The sequence below is a fragment of the Cimex lectularius genome, unplaced genomic scaffold (assembly GCF_000648675.2).
Source record: "Cimex lectularius strain Harlan isolate CLEC.00 unplaced genomic scaffold, Clec_2.1 scaffold167, whole genome shotgun sequence".
In the NCBI taxonomy this organism is placed as follows: Eukaryota; Metazoa; Arthropoda; class Insecta; order Hemiptera; family Cimicidae; genus Cimex; species Cimex lectularius.
Genome location: NW_019392811.1, coordinates 107,414 through 128,157, shown reverse-complemented (window position 1 = coordinate 128,157; position 20,744 = coordinate 107,414). Strand labels below are relative to the sequence as shown.

The following is a 20,744-nucleotide window of genomic DNA, read 5'->3' as shown; positions in this document are numbered from 1 at the left end:
AAAAACCAAAACAAAATCCTACAGCAGTGGCTACCCAGCATTTTGAACACAAACACAATTTCGACTTCAACAATCCAAAAATATTACACTTAGAACAAAACAAACATAAACGTAACTTTTTAGAAATGGTTTACATCAGCAGGGATAAACTCAGCATTAATTACAAAACAGACACATGTAAACTCAGTCACAGCCAATATCATTAATCAAATTCAATATCGATAACATACATATAACATCATCACATCACATAAAACGGATAATGTAACATAGAAAACAATCATCACATTCCACACATCAAACATTGATCTAATTAAATTCAGTCTAATTCTTCAACTATTTGGCTTTCCTTTCCCTAATTATCCCCTTCTACATAATCCTGAAAGGATAATCAGGCCGAACCATTACCCACGTTTTTTCCCATTGTCTCCTCATATAAAAATGTCTTTCTATCCCGACTTCCTTCCCCACCCCTTCAAAATCCAACGTATATAAACATAAAACATCAATATCTCACTGGCACTCTCAACACGACACACAAGAATGGCACATTTACACCGAAAACAAGCACTTTGAGTGAGTACAAATACTCTGATTGAATTTAAAATTTCTAGCACTGTATAAATACATTTTCTTTCAACATCCTATATATATTTGAAAAATTAAAACAATGTATATAAATCCGAGGCCCTGAGGATGATCTCAATGAAGATCGAAACGTTGGCGTGATAAAATGTTTTTCTGAAACCTACGTGACACCAGATCGCATCTCACGATCTATAAATAATCATTGGCTAACGGTCACTAAACACCACACACGTTATCACGGATGTTAATGTGATCACTCAGTTAAACATTGAAGTTACAGTGGTTTAGATGTACTCAATTTCCTTCTAGAGATTGCGATTGTGGATGCTTGCGCTTGTTTATTCTCGGCTCTTTATTTAAGATCTATTGTATCCCCTTTCTGTAGTTTGTAGTACACCGGTGCTTTTCCCGGCTCCAGCGGCATTACTTCCACCGCGGTGTGAGTAATGAGAAGAGGAGTGTTGTGAGAGTCTGTTAGAGAGTGTATCGGAGTTTTATTCTTCCCTTTTCTTGGATTTACATTTTACACCGTTTACATTCAATTGTCAGAGAATTCCATTAATGGTAAAAATAGAAAAAATGCACTTACGTACAACGAACGTTATAAACCAAGCAAGATTAGAAAAGTTTAAAATAAACTTAGATGAATAAATTGTAACAAGTTAATTAATTAAGAGTGTGGTGATTAGTGACCGTTAGTCGATGATTATTCAGAATTTGTGAGATACGGTCTGGTGTGACGTAGGTTTCAAAAAAACATTTTCTTTATCGTGCCAACGTTTCGATCTTTATTGAGACCATCTTCAGGGCCTGGGATTTACAAACATTGTTTACATTTAACAAATACATGTAGGATGTGGAAAAAAGTGAATTTATATATAACGCAAAAAAATATTTTTTATATTCAATCAAAATATTTCTACTCACTCAGTGTTTGTTTTCTGCGTAATTGTGCCATTCTTGTGTGTCGTGTTGAGAGTGCCAGAGAGATATTGCTGTTTTATGTTTATATACGTTGGATTTTGATGGGGTGGGGAAGGAATTTGACTAGAAGAAATTTGAATAGAAAGACGTTTTTGTCTTAGGAGACGGCTTCTTTCAGGTGAATAGCCGACGATGGGAAAAAACGTTTGTAATGGTTCGGCCAGATTATCCTTTCAGGATTACATAGACGGGGATAATTAGGGAAAGGAAAGCTAAAATGTTGAAAAATTAGACTATGTAGAAATGTTTGATGTGTGGAATGTGATGAATGTTTTGTGTGTTATATGTTTTGTGTGGTGTAATGATGATATATGTATGTTATCGATATTGAATTTGATTAATAATATTGGCGTAGCTGCGACTGAGTGTATATGTTCTGTTCTGAAATTTATGCTGTGTTTATCTCTGTTGATGGAAACCGTTTCTAAAAAGTTACTTTTATGTTTGTTTTGTTCTATGTGTAATAGTTTTAGATTGTTGAAGTCGAAATTGTGTTTGGGTTCAAAATGGTGGGTAGCGAGCTCTGTGGATTTTGCTTGGGTTTTTAGTTAATTAAGAAAATAATTATATTAAGTACCGATTAATTCCCTGAATTAAATTTAACAGTTTTACAATGAATGTACGGATATCGTATTATTTTAAAACAACCCCCCCCCCCAGTTTACATTTTTGCGTGTTAAAATGCAACAATTTTTTTCTTTCTGTAAAATAAAGTCTTACTCTTTGTCCTTCAGTCAAAGTAGAAGTTCTTGAATCGAATTACCCTTTAATTGGCCCTTTAGAACTTTAAGGGAAATCTAAATAGGTTACCAATATTAACTTTAGTCGAAAATATGGTTACAAAGGCTGGGAAAAATGAGTAACGAAGTCAACAAGTACAACAAGAAATATAATCTTAAGAAAGAATAAGGTACGACTTATAAGAACATGAAAATTGTTCATTGGTAAAAGCAAACTAAGAATATTGAAAGCTCTTACGATTAGTGAAATATTGGATGATTTAAGCAGTTTCGATATAAATTTGTAGAATAACATGGAACAAAAAAAATTTAATCAATTTGCCGTTAAATGCCATTACATACACTGGGGAGGAAAAAAAGAAAAAGTAAAATACCGTAAAAACAAAAATAAGGGCGTTTTAAACTGATAAGTTTCTTCTTTCTCTACTACCTCGAAATAAAGGGAAAGCTCGGGAATCCGAAAGTATAGGATTCTGATAAAACTTTTATTAAGCGGAAGGAGCTATTAGGCCACGGTAATAATTTTCCTTTTCGATTTGCTCAATGTAAATACAATTGAAAAGAAGTGAAAAGTTTTCCTTTTAGGTGAGACTTATAGTTGGAATTCAATTGTTTATATATCGATCAGGGAAGCACTTTTTGTTGAAAAGCTATAGCTAGAGGAGGGTTCACGTGATTCAATTGTGCTGAACTTCTACACAAAACGTTGTTGTATAGAACAAACCATTCTTCCAATTCGTAAACATTTACCACTTCAAAAATAAGACGTCGTTTAGGCTCTTACAAAATTTACATACGCGGCTGAATTATTTCTGAACGCAGAGAAACATATTGCAATGAAAATGAATGAACTAACTTAGTTTAATAAGCATTCTGATTTCTAATTGAATTTTATACGAGGGAAAAATGTTAAGTTTGTTAAACTGGAAACTCCAGTAGATTTTCATTCTTTTTATATTTTTTTTCGATTTCATTCACGTATATTGAATTTTCTAATTAATAACAATGATAAATTAATAACAAATAATTTTTCTTCAATTAGCTATTGTTTTATCACATTGGCATGGTTAAATTAATAACCAAGAAATTTTTTGTATCGGACTTGTTTTTTTTAACTTATCCTCGTGTATTTCATGAGATATTTCTTGTTTACTCCGAACACATAATATTTAATTAACGAACTCTCAACGCAATCCTTTGTTATAATTCAAATTATGCAAACAGAAATTCATACCATACCAGAAGTATTTGGGATGAAATTGTTATCTTCTCTCCTCCATTGGATTTTTGGCATCGGGTGCCCCTTGGCTTGGCAATATAAAGTTACGTTTCCGCCCTCGTCGACTGCAACATCCGAACTGGAACCCCGGTCAAGAATCTCAGGCGGAACTAGAACAATAAAATTAACAAATATTTAAAATGTTGAAAGTCCTTGAGAACAACTCGCCTGAAATAGTTTACTTGATTGATAGATGGAATTGGTTACTTTAAATGTTCAGCATAGAGGAAAAAGAAAGATACATGAATACAACCATAAAATAATATTGTTTTGTGTGTTTTATATAGATTTACTGTAATTTTAACGACAACAAACACAAGACGATTATTTAGTAATACTTTTAATGCCTCATAAACAATAATAATGATTAAACAGAATGTAAAGATTTCTGTTACGACAATGTATTATTGTATACGTCACCCCTGTTTTTCACATATTAGCAAAATTGTCTTATTGAATTAATTTTTTTTGTTAAGATTTAAGCATATATTTTATTGTGAAAAAGTTCAATTTTATGGAAGAAATCAATTTGGTATGAAAGAAATACAGTTTCATTTAGGTAGGTAAGTTCTTTGAGATTGGTGGAACGTTTAATTACTTAGACTGGGAGAATATGTATACATTCAATATCTAGTTATGTTTATATAACATTAGTTGTACATATTGCAAATGAGCGTTGTGCATACATGGATCTATGACCGAGTAAGGAGCAGAACATATACTTAAACCACAGCCATATATATATATATATATATATATATATATATAAATACACAGACAGCTTATACGGCTGTGGTTACGAGATTGACTAAAGTATGCTTTGCCAGGAAGATGAAAAGGCAGGGTATTACTTACAAAAGTATGTACATCTACTCGGACAGCTAGTACAAATGAATTGCCTCATCAGTAGTCAAGTTCAAAGCCGTTTGTGATCATCAAGGCGCTGTCAGACATTAAGGAAAACAATAACATTATCCTTGCTTAGGTATCAGGCATAAGGTCAGAGAAGCAGTCACGCCTTGGCAGCTTTGGGATTCAGTCGGATTCAGATGGTACGGAAGGTAATGAGGATACTAGGAAGCGGGTTTGCGCTCCCCAGGCACAGCAGCCTTCTAGCCTTCTATATTGTACCTTCCTATTTCCCTAGTTCAGTGCATTAGATGTCTTCTTAGAAGTATCAGGTCACTGACTGTCGCTGCTACAATTTCATTTCCTAGATTTTTTCGTACGTTAGGTTAAATCTCCATTGAGCTGTTGCTTCGCATTCGAAGATAATATGGGTGGCTGTTTCCTCCCCTTCATTACATAATCTGCAGTATATACCCATTTTGTGTAGACATTTTCACAGATGCCAGTGACCGGTTAGTAGTCCAACCTCTCCTTTGAGTCTAGCCCTCTCCAATTGTAGCAATGGGTTTGCCAGTCTTGAGGGTTGTTTCATTATAGGTTTACTGTGTCTAGCGCTGCTAGAGTTTATCCATTCTTTGTTTTGGATCCATTCTGCGATGGATGATTGTATATTTTTTTGTTATCCCAAGTATAGGTTCGGGGCCTATGGTCTTGCAGATCCTTCTCTGGCCAGTCTGTCTGCTTTCTCATTACCTAAAATTCCTAGGTCCCCTGGCACCCAAGATATCATCAAATTGTTGTGTTTCCCCACGTTTTGGAAATTTTAGATGTATTCACTGACTAATTTTCATGTGATGTTTTTACATGGTAATGCTTTAATGGCTGCTTGGCTATCAGATCTTATGGGATTTTTTGGCGAGTGTAACCTCTTTTTCTAGGGCACAAGCGTTGACGGCATGTATTTCTACTTGAAAGACCGAAGTGTACTTCCCTAATGTTTTGGGCTTGTACAGAAAATGCCCGATCCGGTTCCTTCATTTGTTTTGGAGCCATCTGTATACCATATTATTGTATCTGACGCTCTCCTGTGTTCTTCCTCTCCTTTAAAGTCCGTTGAGACTTTATAGGATGTTGTAAAGAATGTTTCCGGGAACATAAAGTCTCCATTTCTATGAATGGGTGTCTGATTGTGATAATTAAGGTTGTATGCACGAATCGTTTAGTTCCTATCCAATTTGCCTGTAAAAATCTTAAATATGTCAAACTGTAGACATATTTAAGATTATTTTGCACTGATGATGACCAATAGGTCGAAAGGCAGTAACAACTGAATTTGTTTCTTCTTCAAGGCCATACTTTCATCCAAGGGATGTTTGTTTTGAATCCATTTGTTTGCTGGCACACAATTTAATTTAAAATACCAAATGAGCTAAGTTCCTTAAAATGAGTCAAATTTGACAGGAGATCAGTTCACTCGTCAATTTTAAAATTGAAGTAGTTTTTCCCATCAGGGGCTTTCCTTTTTGCTTAAATAATAATCGGCACTTATTCGTATGAAATTTTTTAAAATAATGAATAATAAAATTTATTTATCTACAATAAATTCATTTCAAAATTGAACAATTATAATTATATGGTTCCTTATTCGAATGTAACTATAAACCCTATAAAGTTTATGGCGATAAAATCTCCTTATGAGCTGGCGGTACAGCGTTTAATGTTTTATCGAGTCCAAGAACATTTTTTTGTGAATAATAGAAGCGCAGTTTCGTAATGGCAATGCAATTACGAAGATACGGAGACATAGGACAAGCGAAAAAAGGACCTTCTGGAATTTTGATTGTTCCCTTGTGATTGATAGTCGATTGGAGGAAAGAGCCAATATTGAAACTGTGTACTTCACTCCTGTTTAAGTGAAAAGAATTTCCGTTCCGTAATAAACTTATCGAAACTAAGTTGGTACAGCCAAACTTTTACAACTTAAACAGCTTTTCCTACGGAAGATGGCAATTAATTTCGTAACGCTAACTTAGTAAGGATGGAATCTGCACTTCAAATATTTATAACACTATCGACAATACCACAGGAAGATATTTAGTATTGTAAGTACGTCTGAATTGAATTTTTTAATATATCGGGGATGTATTTTAGATTTTGAATAAATGCTTTATTTACACAAGAGTACATACAGTTACTTTAGATTAACTCTGACTACTGCTTATGCCACGATATGCCTTTATTTATTAAAACGTCGTCCAAAAACCGCGTCAGTCTGTCACGTGTGTGGTTCAGTACTTTTCTAATATATTTCAGTTGCAGGCTGAGAGTATAGCCGTAGAGTGGCGTGACCAAGCTCTCAATATAATATCATGTAGTCTGGGGTGCTACCTGGAAGGTAGAGAAGCTTCTTAATAAAATATTTCTGAACTTTTTCTATATCCTCCATGTATAAATATTTTAGATTGTAATTGCCAAACATGTCTGCTTAAAACAAAATAAAAAATGTTTAAACTAGAACTGTTCTATAGAGTTCGTCTTTATTTAAAGTAGGGCTAATCATTTACACTTTACACTAACTTCTTTTTCATTATTTGAAAGATAAAAAACATATCCTTTGTTTCATTGATACATATGTGAAAATAGATTAAGAAATTTGTTAGCGTCCTCTTTAGTTTGAGATATTCAAAAGGTTGAGATATAAAAAAAAAGTTTTAAGTTTAATAAGGCATCTTGTCGGAAAAATATCCAAGCAAAACAATGTATAATATATGGTATATATATATATATATATATATATATATACCATTAGGAAGGAACGTTTTGAAGGAAGCTCGACCGCATTTTCCGCTAAACGAAACCGTTTAAGTCCAGTTATCAGGCACTGTTATGATAAACAGTATGGCAGTGTTGAAAAGCTGTTTCGCCTTCCATTCTGGACCCCGACAGTGTTTGTATATTTGAAAACCGGATGAGAATGCCAAGTTACCGATGGCCAAAATTATAGCATTGTATGTAATGGAAAAGAACTTGTCATTGCCAGAGATCTCACTGTACTGTTGGCGACCTACGGTCAGGATCAAAAGCATTGTGTGTGTCGTTTTTTAACCGCAATAGGCATGTTGAGAATGTCTGCCAAAATTATAGCGTTTTTATAATTTCTTTCATCTACATGGGTCAGAAAATCCAAAATGGATGCACTTTAGCAGTAAAGATTAATATGGGCCGCTGAAGTACGCCCAATTTTGTAAAAACATTTGACGAATTCCTGCATACCGTAAAGAAAGACGGATTATATTCGGGACATATTCATGTAATACTCATAAGGGCACAGTTTGTGGCCTGAATATATGTCCCCCAAGGCATATTTTCTTAAGGCACATAAATTGAAAAAAAGTTAGTTGTTTGTTACTAGCGTTATGATTACCTTAAGGCGGCTGGTTTGACTCGTTTTGGATGACAGCCTTGATAACTGGGTGTGAATCACAGCCGTACGTTTGATATATTTTATTTATTATCATTATTAAAAGTATATAAATATTAAGGGAGGATATTTTGTTATATTACTGTTATTGTGTTACTTTATAAAAATTGCCTCGCAATTTTATCCCATTTATCTATAAGTATTTATAATAATTTAAAAATTAATATAAGATAATTAATATAAATATGACAATTCATTTTTCTGAAATGCTCTCGTTAAACTCAGATTTTCTTTTTGGTAATAATTATACGTGTGAAGAGAGGACAGAATCTCTAATTAAATAGATATGTTATTTTTAAACTTTATTAAGTACAAAATATAAATTAATTCAAAAATTGAAGTTTTCAAAATATTAAAGGCATTAAGGTATCAAATAAAACTTATCCTAGTATTATCAAAAGTGTATAATTATCTTTAGCTGTAAAATCTTTTACTGTAGTGTTGATAGATAGTCAAAATAATTTTATTTTTAGAGTTATCTATTGTGGAAGTACTAAATATTGGTTTTTTTTTCTTCGCCACAGCAGTTTTTCGGAAAGTACTCATCGATCTAAGACGTGCAGGCGAAATGGAAAAACTTCGGAGCACCAGTGATCTACTTTTGTACACACTCGTCTGACCCTTAACCCTCTCACCACACGCTCCCTATTCCTAATTTGAGCCGAAACTTTCTCCATTTAACCTCCACCGACGTTACTTGTGTAATTAACAGGACTGGGAACTGATAAAAACCAAGATCGAAAACCTCATCGTTCAAGTTTTTGGAAAGGCGAGGCATTATCTTAATTGAACATTTATGGTGACTCACTCTATTTATGGTACATTTCGCCGACGTAGCTATCGTCGGACAAAACACCGTCTGAATATTAATTCCCCTTGACTAGGTGGAAGTATGTTCTCTCAGCTTCACTTCAGAATTATTATAAATTCACAGAGAGCCTTGACATAAATTCCAAATAAACTCAATAACATATTTGAGCTCAAGAAGTTAAGTGAAATGCATGACATGTAAATGATCAAGTTGTAATAATGTTTCTCTAAGGGAAATTTTAGATGACTTACAAATTATTCGATCCAGTACAGCATTTACTAACATTAGTGTGTGTTCTTATGTTATTAATAAAACTAACTGATATCATTGATTATTTATTTACAAAACATAAAAAAGATCTAGATTGTGCCTGATTTTGTTTTTCCCCAGAATAATATATAAAATTGTGCCCTCATGGAAAAATCGCAGTTATCCGTTAAAAATGGTGATGGTCCACTCGTTACGGTAAGGAAGATTTGTATTAATAGAAGGTTGGACTAACAAATATATATCTACTTTCATTGTTCAGTTTTTTTATTTTTGTTATTGTGTATTACAACTACATGCATTTTGGTATCTGGTAATAGTGTATGAATAAGTAATTAAGAAAACAAGAGTGGAGAAACTACCCACTGGTAGTACTCCTGACTACTCTTTATTCAATTGTCACTGGATAGAAGATCCCGTGGCCAGTCTTTTTAGTCGGCGAAGAGGGTTGGAAGGAATACATCGGGATGAGAGGATTTGAATTTGAGGATTTATAGTGGTTGGGAGGTTTGTGTAAAATTTTTGGTAACTGGACTGGATTACATCTTGGACAAAAGAATATTTAGGTTTCTATGGGTAGTGTCGTTGGACATATAAAAGGGAGCATTAAGGATTTTTGTGAGGGTGATGGAGGGTGGCTCTTTGGATGCATAGGATATTGGAATGTTTGGCTGAACCCCACACGACCAGTCCATAAGTCCATATCGCTTCACTAGGGTGATATAAAGTAGTCTTTTGTTTAAGAGAGGTAGGTTAGAACGTCTGTCAAGAAGTCGTGAAAGTGCTCTGTAACGTTTCATAACTTCTTGTCTGTTTCATTCGTGTGTGGGGATTCCACGTCAGACGTTTGTCAATGTATAGTCCTAGGTAGCGCACCTTGTCCGCAATTGGGAGGGGTATTTGATCGAAGGAGACTTGAGGAGGGATCTTTTTTCGGAGGGTAAAGGTTATGCGGGTGGATTTTTCTGGGTTGAATTTGAGTCTTTTTTTTAAACCATGATTCCAGTAGTGTGAGGTGTTCTTGAAGGTTTCGAGTGGAAATGACTGGATCAGAATTGCTTGAAAGGATCGCTGTATCGTCTGCAGAGGTTAGAGTGTAGTTTGAGGATGGGATGGGAGGTCTGCCGTGTACACTTGGTACAGTAGTACGGGCGCCAGAACACTGCCCTGCGGAACACCGGTGGTTTGGGGAAGACGCCGATCCTTCAATGACTCGGAAGTACCGGTCAGTGAGGTAGCTTCGAAGGATAAGGTAGTAGGTTGAGGGAAGGATGTCCTTGAGCGAGAACAGCAAGCCCGGGTGCCATACTCGATCGAAGCCCTGGGCCACATCAAGAAAGGCCCCCGAACAATACTGTCCCACTCAAGAGAGCCAGAGATAACATCTACCACGCGGTGGCACTGTGGCAACTGTTCAATTGCGCCTTTTTTAAAATTAAAGCTAAAAAAATCGAGAGAATCGTAATTAACCCCGAGTTCTCTTGCCACTACAAAATAACGGAATTGCACTGTATTACACGTTGTGCATTTAACAAATTGACAATCAGGCAAATATTTGTGATCCAAATGCAATATATAAATTAAATAAAGCAATATTTAAAACATAGCTTTCTCTCTTATTCATCCAGGCTCATCTTTTCCAGCCAACGTACATTACTTTTAAATATCCCAGGTGATGTGAAATATGATCGGCAAATATTTCCAATCGAATCTCAAAGAGAAGGTCATCCAGGAAATTAAAAACCTACCTTGCAGATTGAAAAGGAGAACCGAACACAATGGTTTGTATATCAGAGTTTAAAAATGATTGATTCCATTGCAAAATCATCAGGCCATTAAAAGGCAGTTTTTAAATTGGACTTGAACGAAGGAATGCTGAAGTCGTAAGGAACCTTTTTAATTTTGTTATATCGATTTGTTTTTGTACAAGCTATTTCGGGAAACGTCGACAAAAGGCGCTTTAATTAACATTATCATCTCATTATTATTATCGTACACAAAACTTTTTTATATAGTTTATTCTTTACTAAATTTATTACTACCTTTTTACTCGTTTTTTGTTTCATACTTAATTTTCTACGATACTAGCAAATAATTATGTAATATTACAAATGTGTGGTGATTAGTGACCGTTAATCGATATTTATTTAGAAATCGTGAGATGCGGTCTGGTGGTCACGATTTCTAAATAAATATTACAAATATTTAAATAGTAGGAAAAATGATTGAGATGTTCGAAAGTAGAGCGCTAGGAACTCTTGCATATTTTTTTGCTTCACGGAAATACTTGAATCATGGATCTATGACCTAACCCGATCCTAACCATAACCGTACGATAACCTAACATAACCTAATCCTAATCGCATTTGATTTAACCTAACCCAATCTAAACTTAATCCTATCCATCCCTAAACCTGCGCAGATATTCCCTGGAAGAAAAATAAAGGGTAATATGTCGTCTGTTGGTGCAAAAGCCTATTTCGACTGAGCTCTTGACAAAGTTTTGAGATGTGATAAAAAGCTAGGTCTAGATAATAATGAAATTGTACAATAGACCAATTTGGTCGAGGTGCACTTCTTTTTACCTTAACCTTAACCAACTAAACACTAACTTTAACCATCCTAATCTAATCATTCACCTAATTTCATCCTTCCTAACTTAACCTAACCTAAGTTATGCTATGCTAACCTTAACCAAATCTCTACCTAATTTAACTCTAACCCTACCTTACTTTATTCATGCTGACGCTACGGTAACGCCATTCAAAAATAGTTGTGACTCTAGCCCAAAATCATTCTGGGTAAGAAAAAATGCTCTATGTTGGGATGGCACAAAACATGAAATACAAATTGCAATCCGTGGTACAGATTGCATAGCTCGACCGGACTCCCAATAAGTTTATCAACTAGTCAAAATTCAAAATATGAGCGATTTTTGATGGAACGTTATTAAAATTGTTGAAATGTAGATATTTTTGAAACAGCCTGTTAACCTTCTGAGAAAGGAATACTTCAAGGCGTGTTATCAGTATGAAACAAAATTGAATTAATTATGATGTTTTCAGAATGAAACTTTACGAAGTTTTCTATGAAAACTTTTTTTTTACTTTGTACTCTCACGTTACACAATCACCCCAGAGTACTCAATATTCCTCGGGGAGGGGTTAAACAACCCCATTCTTTCACGCTAATAAATTACGTTTGTTCCAATAAATTAATATAAACCCAACACTTGATACAAACATAGAAGTCTGGTCATATTCACTCCCTCAGAGTACTCGATATTCTTCGGGGTAGTGTTAAACAACCCCTTCCTTTCATTATCTATAAATCATTGTATTATTAAAATACATGTTGCATTAAATACCTACTGTATTGTCCAGCTTGTTTGGAAATTAATAAGTAAATCTTTCAAAGATTATATGTTTTATTTTACATTTTCAATTAGTGTTGCATACAATTTGACGGAATGATTAATCAGTTTGTAAAATTGACCAGAATCAATGAAAGACATATCGCGCACTGATTACGGTTAAAATTAACGAACACGATTTATGTTCTAACAATAATTCTGACAGAGTGTTCTCAATAAAATTGTCCTGTGTGCTAATTGCAGTTCTAAAAGGCGGATTTAGACTTTCAATTTGCATACGGGATAATTAGGGCCGAACCGAAATATCATATTAGATTTAGAGAACGGATTGTTAGCGTGTCCAGCAGGTCCAATTGTAGATCGTTGGAGTGGACTCATCGTTAATTGGTGCTGGAGGCGACTCCCTCTCTTCTATCAATTCAATGCTCTGCAACCCTTTTAACGGGCGGCCACTCCTCTTTAGCAAACTTTGCAATATTTTAACAATACCGGAGTGCGTTACAACAGCCCTTTGACCACCGGCTTTTCGTTAACGTAATAAACTGAAACGAATTTTCTTTTTTTTTTAATCATAAGATTTTGTTAAAACCCCTCGGTTTAATTGGTTTAACCAATATTCCTACTCTGTACATCATTCATACTGATTTATCGTTTATTCTAAAATTTATTATTGATTTACAGTTACAACAATATTTTTGTAAATATGGCACATATTTTACAAACGAGAAATAAAAGAGTCAACCTAAAAAGAACGTTACTATCCAATATCACATTGTACGTTGGTCACTAAGTCAAAATTATATTTGGCAGCTAGCCATAGTATGGGTATCGTAGATATCGAAATACATCACATGTAACTGAGCGTAGTAGGAAAGCAGGTTAATTTTCTAAAACAAGAAAAAAGTTGATATCAGTTTTTGTATGCACAGACAGCTTGTAAAAACACGTAATGATATAAACATGGTCTCTTTACATAAATTAGAACCAGAGGTACTACAGGTACTACTACTACAGAGGTACTCAGACTGAAATACAAAAAACCGGACACAAGTATTTTGTTGTTTATTATGTAAACCAAAAGCCGTTATTAACGTAAACCAAATTAAACGAGATCAGAAAATCATGAGTTTTAATAAAACTCGTTTAATTACGATGGCTTGAAAGCAAATTTACCAAAACACCTGAAAAGCATTTAGTAATAAAGTAAATTTAATTAAAAATTTTATTACTTGGTTTTGCTCTTAGTAACACATTAAATTTTGCTGAATTTTCTTCCAAACCATCATATTTAAACAAGTTTTGAAGTTAATTTTTTAAAATTATTTTTACTAAAATCTTTTTTAAAAAATCCTCTCAAAACCTAAAGGCAAGGTTGACAACTTGTCAAAAACTGGGGTTTACAAACTTACCTGTATGATTGTAAAATTAAATATATAGGACAAAGCGGAAGAAAAATTAAAACGGAATTTAAAAAGCACTTGCCTAAATTGAACAAATTTTCTGAATTTAAGGACCGTGTAAATGAAACAAAACACAATTTAAATTTAAACACAACAGTGGTGATTCTCTCTCTATTGCGAATAGGTCACATCAGGCTAATTCATAATAGGCTTTTAATAGGCAACAACCTTCCAACTTGTCCTCGATGTATGCGAAGTGAAGTACGTATCATTCTGACAGTAAAACATATTTTGGTCGACTGTCCCACTTTACAACCCTTTAGGCAAAGGCTCAACCTTTGGGGTGATTTACAGGAGGTACTGGGTCCCCAGTGTTTCTTTCGAAGAGCACTTTTCAGTTTTCTCAAATTTATTGAAATTTATAATTAGATTTAGGCCTTTTTCCAGATTGTTATACCATTCAATGTTTGCCTGCTAATGTTTGAATGAAAGTTGTGCGTGCAAGATTTCTTTTTTTTCAGACATTTTTGAGACTGCCGGAGCGGAAAAATGAAATGTAAGAAAATACAAATTGCGGGGTAATAAACTGCAATGCCCAAAATCGCAATTTAAATAGGAAGCCTTAAAAAAAAAGTTGTTTCTTATTATTGTTATGTAGAATTAGTTTATTTATCATATTTGAATGGAAGAATAAAATGATAACAATGAGCCTATACTCATGCTGAGACTGTTGCTAGTCTAACTCCGTTATTATTATTATTATTATTAGCCATACAATCCTATGGGAAATGTTTAAATTATGGAACAAAAATTCAGAATTCTAATGAAAAAAAAATAAAAAAAACAGAAATAAATTTTATATGTAATTTAAAATGGGATTTTTGCATAATTTGGCCTTCCAAATTAAGAATTTTAAAAGGATAAATTACAGCTTGGATGGCAATAGGATAAATTAGTTTACGAGTGAATGTTTGGAGTCAGAGCTTTATAGCACTCAGAAGGGATATAGCTAAACTAGATAGAAGGTTTGGGATGTGTACGGCGTGAAATGACCTTAGCCTTTAAAACGCCCTTAAAAATTAATAATAATAATAAATACAACAGTGTTACACAGATTCAACAAAGGGAGGGAACAAGAATGGTTTGAGAAATTACAGATTAAAACATATAAAATTCAATTTGGAGATAAACTTCTCAAAAATTAATATGGATATAGCCAATATTGTAATATTTACTTTCCCTAACACGTTAATTTTATTTTTATTATAAATTGCATCAAAATTTAATATAAATTATTATGCTTTTGACTGAAGGAAAAATTAATTAACATTGTTTTTAAACAATTAATATCGTGCATAATTTCCTCTGTTAGCTAAACATCTGTGCACCGGTTAGGCATACTGTTAATGAGGTTGCCACTAATTTCACAGGGAATTTCACTCCATAGATGTTGCAACGTTGCACTCAGTTGTTGCAGGTCAACTGGCTGCGGATGGAGATCGAAAAGCCTCTCTGCAACGCATCTCACATGTGCTCAATGGGATTGAGGTCTGGAGACAATGGAGGAAGGGGCAAATAGGAAATTTCCAGGTTTTGTAAACACTGATGAATAGCTCAGCCTCTAAAATGTCTTGCATTGCCAACCCTGCTAATGAGATCCTTGGTTTGAGGGATGTATTCCTCGATAATTTCTTGGACAAACGGACTGTGGTGAGGTTGCTTTCAATAATACGGACTCCAGTTCCTCCTGCAGTGTAAATCTCTGTCCAGATCATATAACACCGCCTCCTCCAAACTGCATTGAAGAAGGAAGCACGAACTGGGGCATTGTTCTCGGTAGACTCTTCTCATTGTTCTCTTAGAGTTGCTGGGAGCTGTAGCTGCAGGTCTTCTAAAAGGGGCATACGATGTGAGGCCAACTTCCCACAAACGATTCGTCGATTGTGTTGATTAATTCCTTGCCAAAGCATCATTTATGATATGGCCGGCACTGTGTAAAGAGATCCGTAGTGCAGCAATGACAATTTTTCTCTCCTCCCTTAGCGTCAAAATGCTGAGATCAACTACCCGGTCTCCTATGGGCACTTCTAGTTTCTTGGAATCGGTGGATTCCCTCCAGATCTCGGGAGACCACGCTCTGAGAAACGCCAACTGCCTCTGCGATATCCACTTGCCGGAGATCTCGATGACTCATTCTCACAACAATGTTAATAATGTTAAAAAAAAATTATAATTAAAATTCAAAATTATCACAGACACAAACACATACAGCATAATCAAATCAGACCCTACTCCTACTCTCATCAACAGACAAACACAATTCTCCAAGAAACATTTAAACGAAAAGAAATTGACATATACACCTACAAATCGCTTCAAAACAACTCACCTGCACCCCCGAAACTATATGGATCTGTAAAAACACATAAACCCGAACACCCTCTAAGACCCATAATTTCATTTGTAAACTCACCCACATATAACATGACAAAATACGTAACCAACATACTCAACATCACAGATCACACATATAATGTAAATGATTCATTTAATTTCAGAAACAAAATTAATAATATCCACAACCCCTCACACTATTCTCTCATATCCCTAGATGTTTCATCTCTGTTCACCAACATCCCAATAGACACAACACTGGACATTATTAAAGATAAATGGCCCAACATAACACCACACACAACTCTATCAAAGAACACGTTCATTACAATGATCTGACACTGCTGTGTTAACGGATATTTTACATATGACAATCAATTTTACAAACAACTATTTGGTATAGCCATGGGTAGCAACCTAGGCCCGATACTGGCATAATCATGATACATCTACTAAATGCAGTCATACCACAACTTCCTTTCGCATTACCCTTCCTCACTAAATAAGTAGATGATATATTGACAGCAGTCCCCACAGATCAAATTCAAACTATATTAGATACATTTAATAGCTTTCGCCCACGCCTCCAATTTACCCATGAAATCGAAAACAACAAAATAATACCATTTTTAGATACACTCGTAATAAAACAACCAGATGGCACATTAATCACAGATTGGTATCAAAAACCAAGAAACACAGATCGCTACCTCAACTTTACATCACACCATCCTCTTCATACAATAATAAACACGGCCAAGGAGCTACTTCACAGAATTATTATTCTAAGCCATGAATCATTTCACCACAAGAACATAAAGATGTACAAATAAATCCTCCATAACAATCACTACCCTAAACACATAATCAACAGAATAATCGACAACCTCAACTCGACACTAACACCATCCACTATTACTAATAAATAATAATACAACATCAAATCTCTCAAATACAGACGAACCAGCATACATTTTCATGCCCTTCATTCACGGTCTATCACGTAAATTAAACACACTTCTCTCTTCTGCCAACTTTAAAATAGCTTTCAAAAACTATAAAACAATTCACACACTTTTTTCCAAAATTAAAGATCCCACACCAATAACAAATAAATCTGACGTAATCTACAAGATCAACTGTCTAAACTGTCCGGCAACTTACATCGGTCTTACATCCCAATATCTGGACAAGAGAGTCAAGGAAACATATCTGTGATTGCAAAAAACCTAAGCAAAACCCTACAGCACCCGCTACCCACCATCTTGAACACCAACTCAATTTCGACTTCAAAAATCCAAAAGTATTACACACAGAACAAAACAAACATAAACGTAATTTCTTAGAAATGGTTTGTATCAACAGAGATAAACACAGCATCAATTACAGAACAGATACATGTAAACTCAGTCGCAGCTACGCCAATATCATTAATCAAATTCAATACAGATAACATACCTTTATCATCACATTACATTCCACACATCAAATATTTTTCACATAATCTAATTTCCCAACAATTTAGCTTTCATTTTCCAATTTATCCCTTTCTTTATAATCCTGAATGGAGGCTCTTTTCACCTCAAAGAAGCCTACGCCTTATACAAAAATGTCTTTTCTATACCGACTTCCTTCCCCACCCCTTCAAAATCGAACGTATATAAACACAAAATAGCAAAATCTCACTGGCACTCTCGACACGACACGCAAGAATGGCACAATTACACGGAAGACAAACACTTTGAGTGAGTAGAAATACTTTGATTGAATATATAAAAAAATATATTTTGCATGTATAAATTCACTTTTCCACATCCAAAATGTATTTATTATATGTAAACAATGTTTGTAAATCCCAGGCCCTGAAGATGATCTCAATAAAGATCGAAACGTTGGCACGATAAAGAAAATGTTTTTCTGAAACCTACATCCCTCCAGACCGCATCTCACGTTTCTAAATAAATGTTAATAATGTTGCGAACTTCTGGTTCAAGATGATGTCTTTCATTGGTTAATGAAAATAATGCTGGATTAAAATAGAGAAAAGATGTTTGTTTACAAAACGAGTAATCTTCATGTTTAATATTCTTAAGTAAATCCGTTATTAAAAAATGAGGATTACCATTTGTTTGTTTGTATTTTCTATTTTTCTTTATACAACTAACAGGAATATATCAGTTAATTTAATTGAAATTAATAGAATAAGACAAAATTACAAACATCCCTATCCATTTTGAGCATTTTATAATAGACTTTGATTTACCTCTTATTTTAAACATGTACCTATAATATTTGAGATACAAATTAATTACTAATTGTTTTAAATATTTTATTTTATTCATTGTCATCTGTACAAAATATACAATGAGCAAATAGTACAGTTATATTCAAATCTGACAGATTTGTCAAACAGTGTTGATGGGCAGTGGGGAGAGAAACCAACCAGTGTTGGAACTCTCCTTCATCTGAATGGATGAGTTAAGGTAGATTACGAGGCCCTCGGTTTTAATCGGTTGGTTATTTTAGAGGTGAGACGTTGAGGAAAGAGTTAGTGCTAGAGGAGTAGGATGGATTGGTAGTTTAGAGTGAAATTGAGTAAGTGTTCGGATAAGATGTTTCACGAAACGGATTTTAAGATCTTTATGGATCATTTGATTGCGGGGGGAAGGGAGCATTGAGGATACATTGGAAAACATTAAACTGGAAGGATTGAATTCGTTGAATGATTTACCCGCAAGTCCAAATATGTCTGATGAGTGTTTTGTAAGCGGTTAGTTTGTTATGTATGCTTAGTGTTGATCCCAGAACGTGTCTGAGTAGTTCATACCTTTTGTTAAGTTTTTAACGTTTTAATTTTGCATGTGGGTTCCCTGTAAGTCTACTATCTATGTAAAGCCCTTGGTAGCGGTCTTGGTTTGATGGTAGTATTTCTTTTTAACCATCGATCCGAGAGGAAGGACTTCAGGATAAGCAAGTAGGTATGAGGGAGAATACGCTTTAACTTATATAGGAGGCTATCACTAATTTACAATTATTTTCTTACAGTATTTATTAGAATAATATTTAGTTCACGTTTTTTGTTTTGTCGTTTTTCAATAATTCACGTTCAAAGCTGAGCAATATCTGTGGATTGGCAAGTCAATCTTACAATTCGCGTCGAGAAACTTATTTGTAATTTTTTCAACGTGACGGTGAGCGTTTATTGCCTGAAATCCTGATGGTTGTAAACAAGCAATCGGTGAGTAGAAGCATTATTTTTTATTTACAAAACGTGTTTGGACACACTCACGTAACCTTATTAGTTTTAAAAAATTAATATTTTAAAGGTTTTGGTAACGTTGAATTTAGCAAAAATATAGAGGAGTTCTGAACTTTGAACGTTGAATAGCGGGCCTTGGCAGAAAAAAAAATTCAGGCTTATTCAGCCCAAGAAGACTTATTATTTGATTGCTATAAATTATTGTTTAAAAAATTATTAGCCTACTTTTCTAGAAGTGTCTTTTGGCTTTTGTAACTTTTTATACATCTAATCTCATTTAACACAATCCAGAATAATATTTGTTCATTCTAAAAAAATATTTAAATTACTTAAAATATATATTTCTCGGTTCCTAGGGTCCATTGGCAACAACGGTCGGACACGTCTCGTCTATTTTTCGACCTCGTACTACCAAAAAAAGTTTAATTAAAATCCGTAGCTTACCCTCGTTAGACTTTACTACCACTAATGTAATTTGAGAGAAGAATATTTGTTTTAAATTAATGGATTGTTTTGTAAAAACTAAAGATTTATTTTTCCTTAGCCACTTCTTATAATTAGCCAGGTGTTAAAAAGTAGATTCATTTTTGTTGGGTTTTGGGATGAAAAGAAAAACACGAGACACACAAGTATCACTATATTGCGTCGTACAAACTTGCTCTACAGGACTAACTAAAACTGAGGTTACAAAAGGGTTGCAATAATTTACATTTCTAACAATTTTGAATTTCTGTATTTGTGATGTTTTTATCTCCATAATACTTTACAAAACCCTATGCTGTTTTATCATATATTCCGTTAAAACCTCCCGTCCTAATTTAATATTCAGACATGTTGCAAAATTTTTTTCGTACGGAGAGGAAATATTTATTAGTTCATTCAAAATTAATTTTTCTAAACCAAGTACAATAAACATTTTCATATGTATGATATTTTGAAATAAAAATAAGCCAACTGTAAAAAACCGCTCTGTGTTTTTAACATTAGGTTTTTGTTAAATCTCCTTGGTTAAAAAATATATAATATTCAAAACATTGTGTACGATTATTTTCGTTATTTTCACTTTCTACCACTAATGTAATTGATATACCTGGGAATATTGGTGTTAAATTTATTCATTTGTTTTGTTCAAACTTAATGTTTAATTTTTATAAGCCATCTCAAAATATCTACGTTTAAAATAGATTAGACTGACCAAGCAAGTTTATTTGTTTGGTATAGAAAGGAAATAAAATGTATTTGGCAGCTTGCCGTCGAATCGATATCATGGATATTGAAATACATTATTTTTGACCGAGTGACATAGCAAAATAGATTAA

The 20,744-nt window shown here is 34.1% G+C and overlaps 1 protein-coding gene across 1 annotated transcript in view; it reads right to left on the bottom strand.

Moving 5' to 3' along the window:
* Positions 1-20,744, bottom strand: part of LOC106672412 (lachesin-like) — a 102,846-nt gene that overhangs the window by 27,418 nt on the left and 54,684 nt on the right. Inside the window, exon 4 of the mRNA XM_014403817.2 lies at positions 3,552-3,701. Coding sequence (XP_014259303.2) covers positions 3,552-3,701 — 150 coding nt within the window. The remainder of the gene's footprint in view (positions 1-3,551; positions 3,702-20,744) is intronic.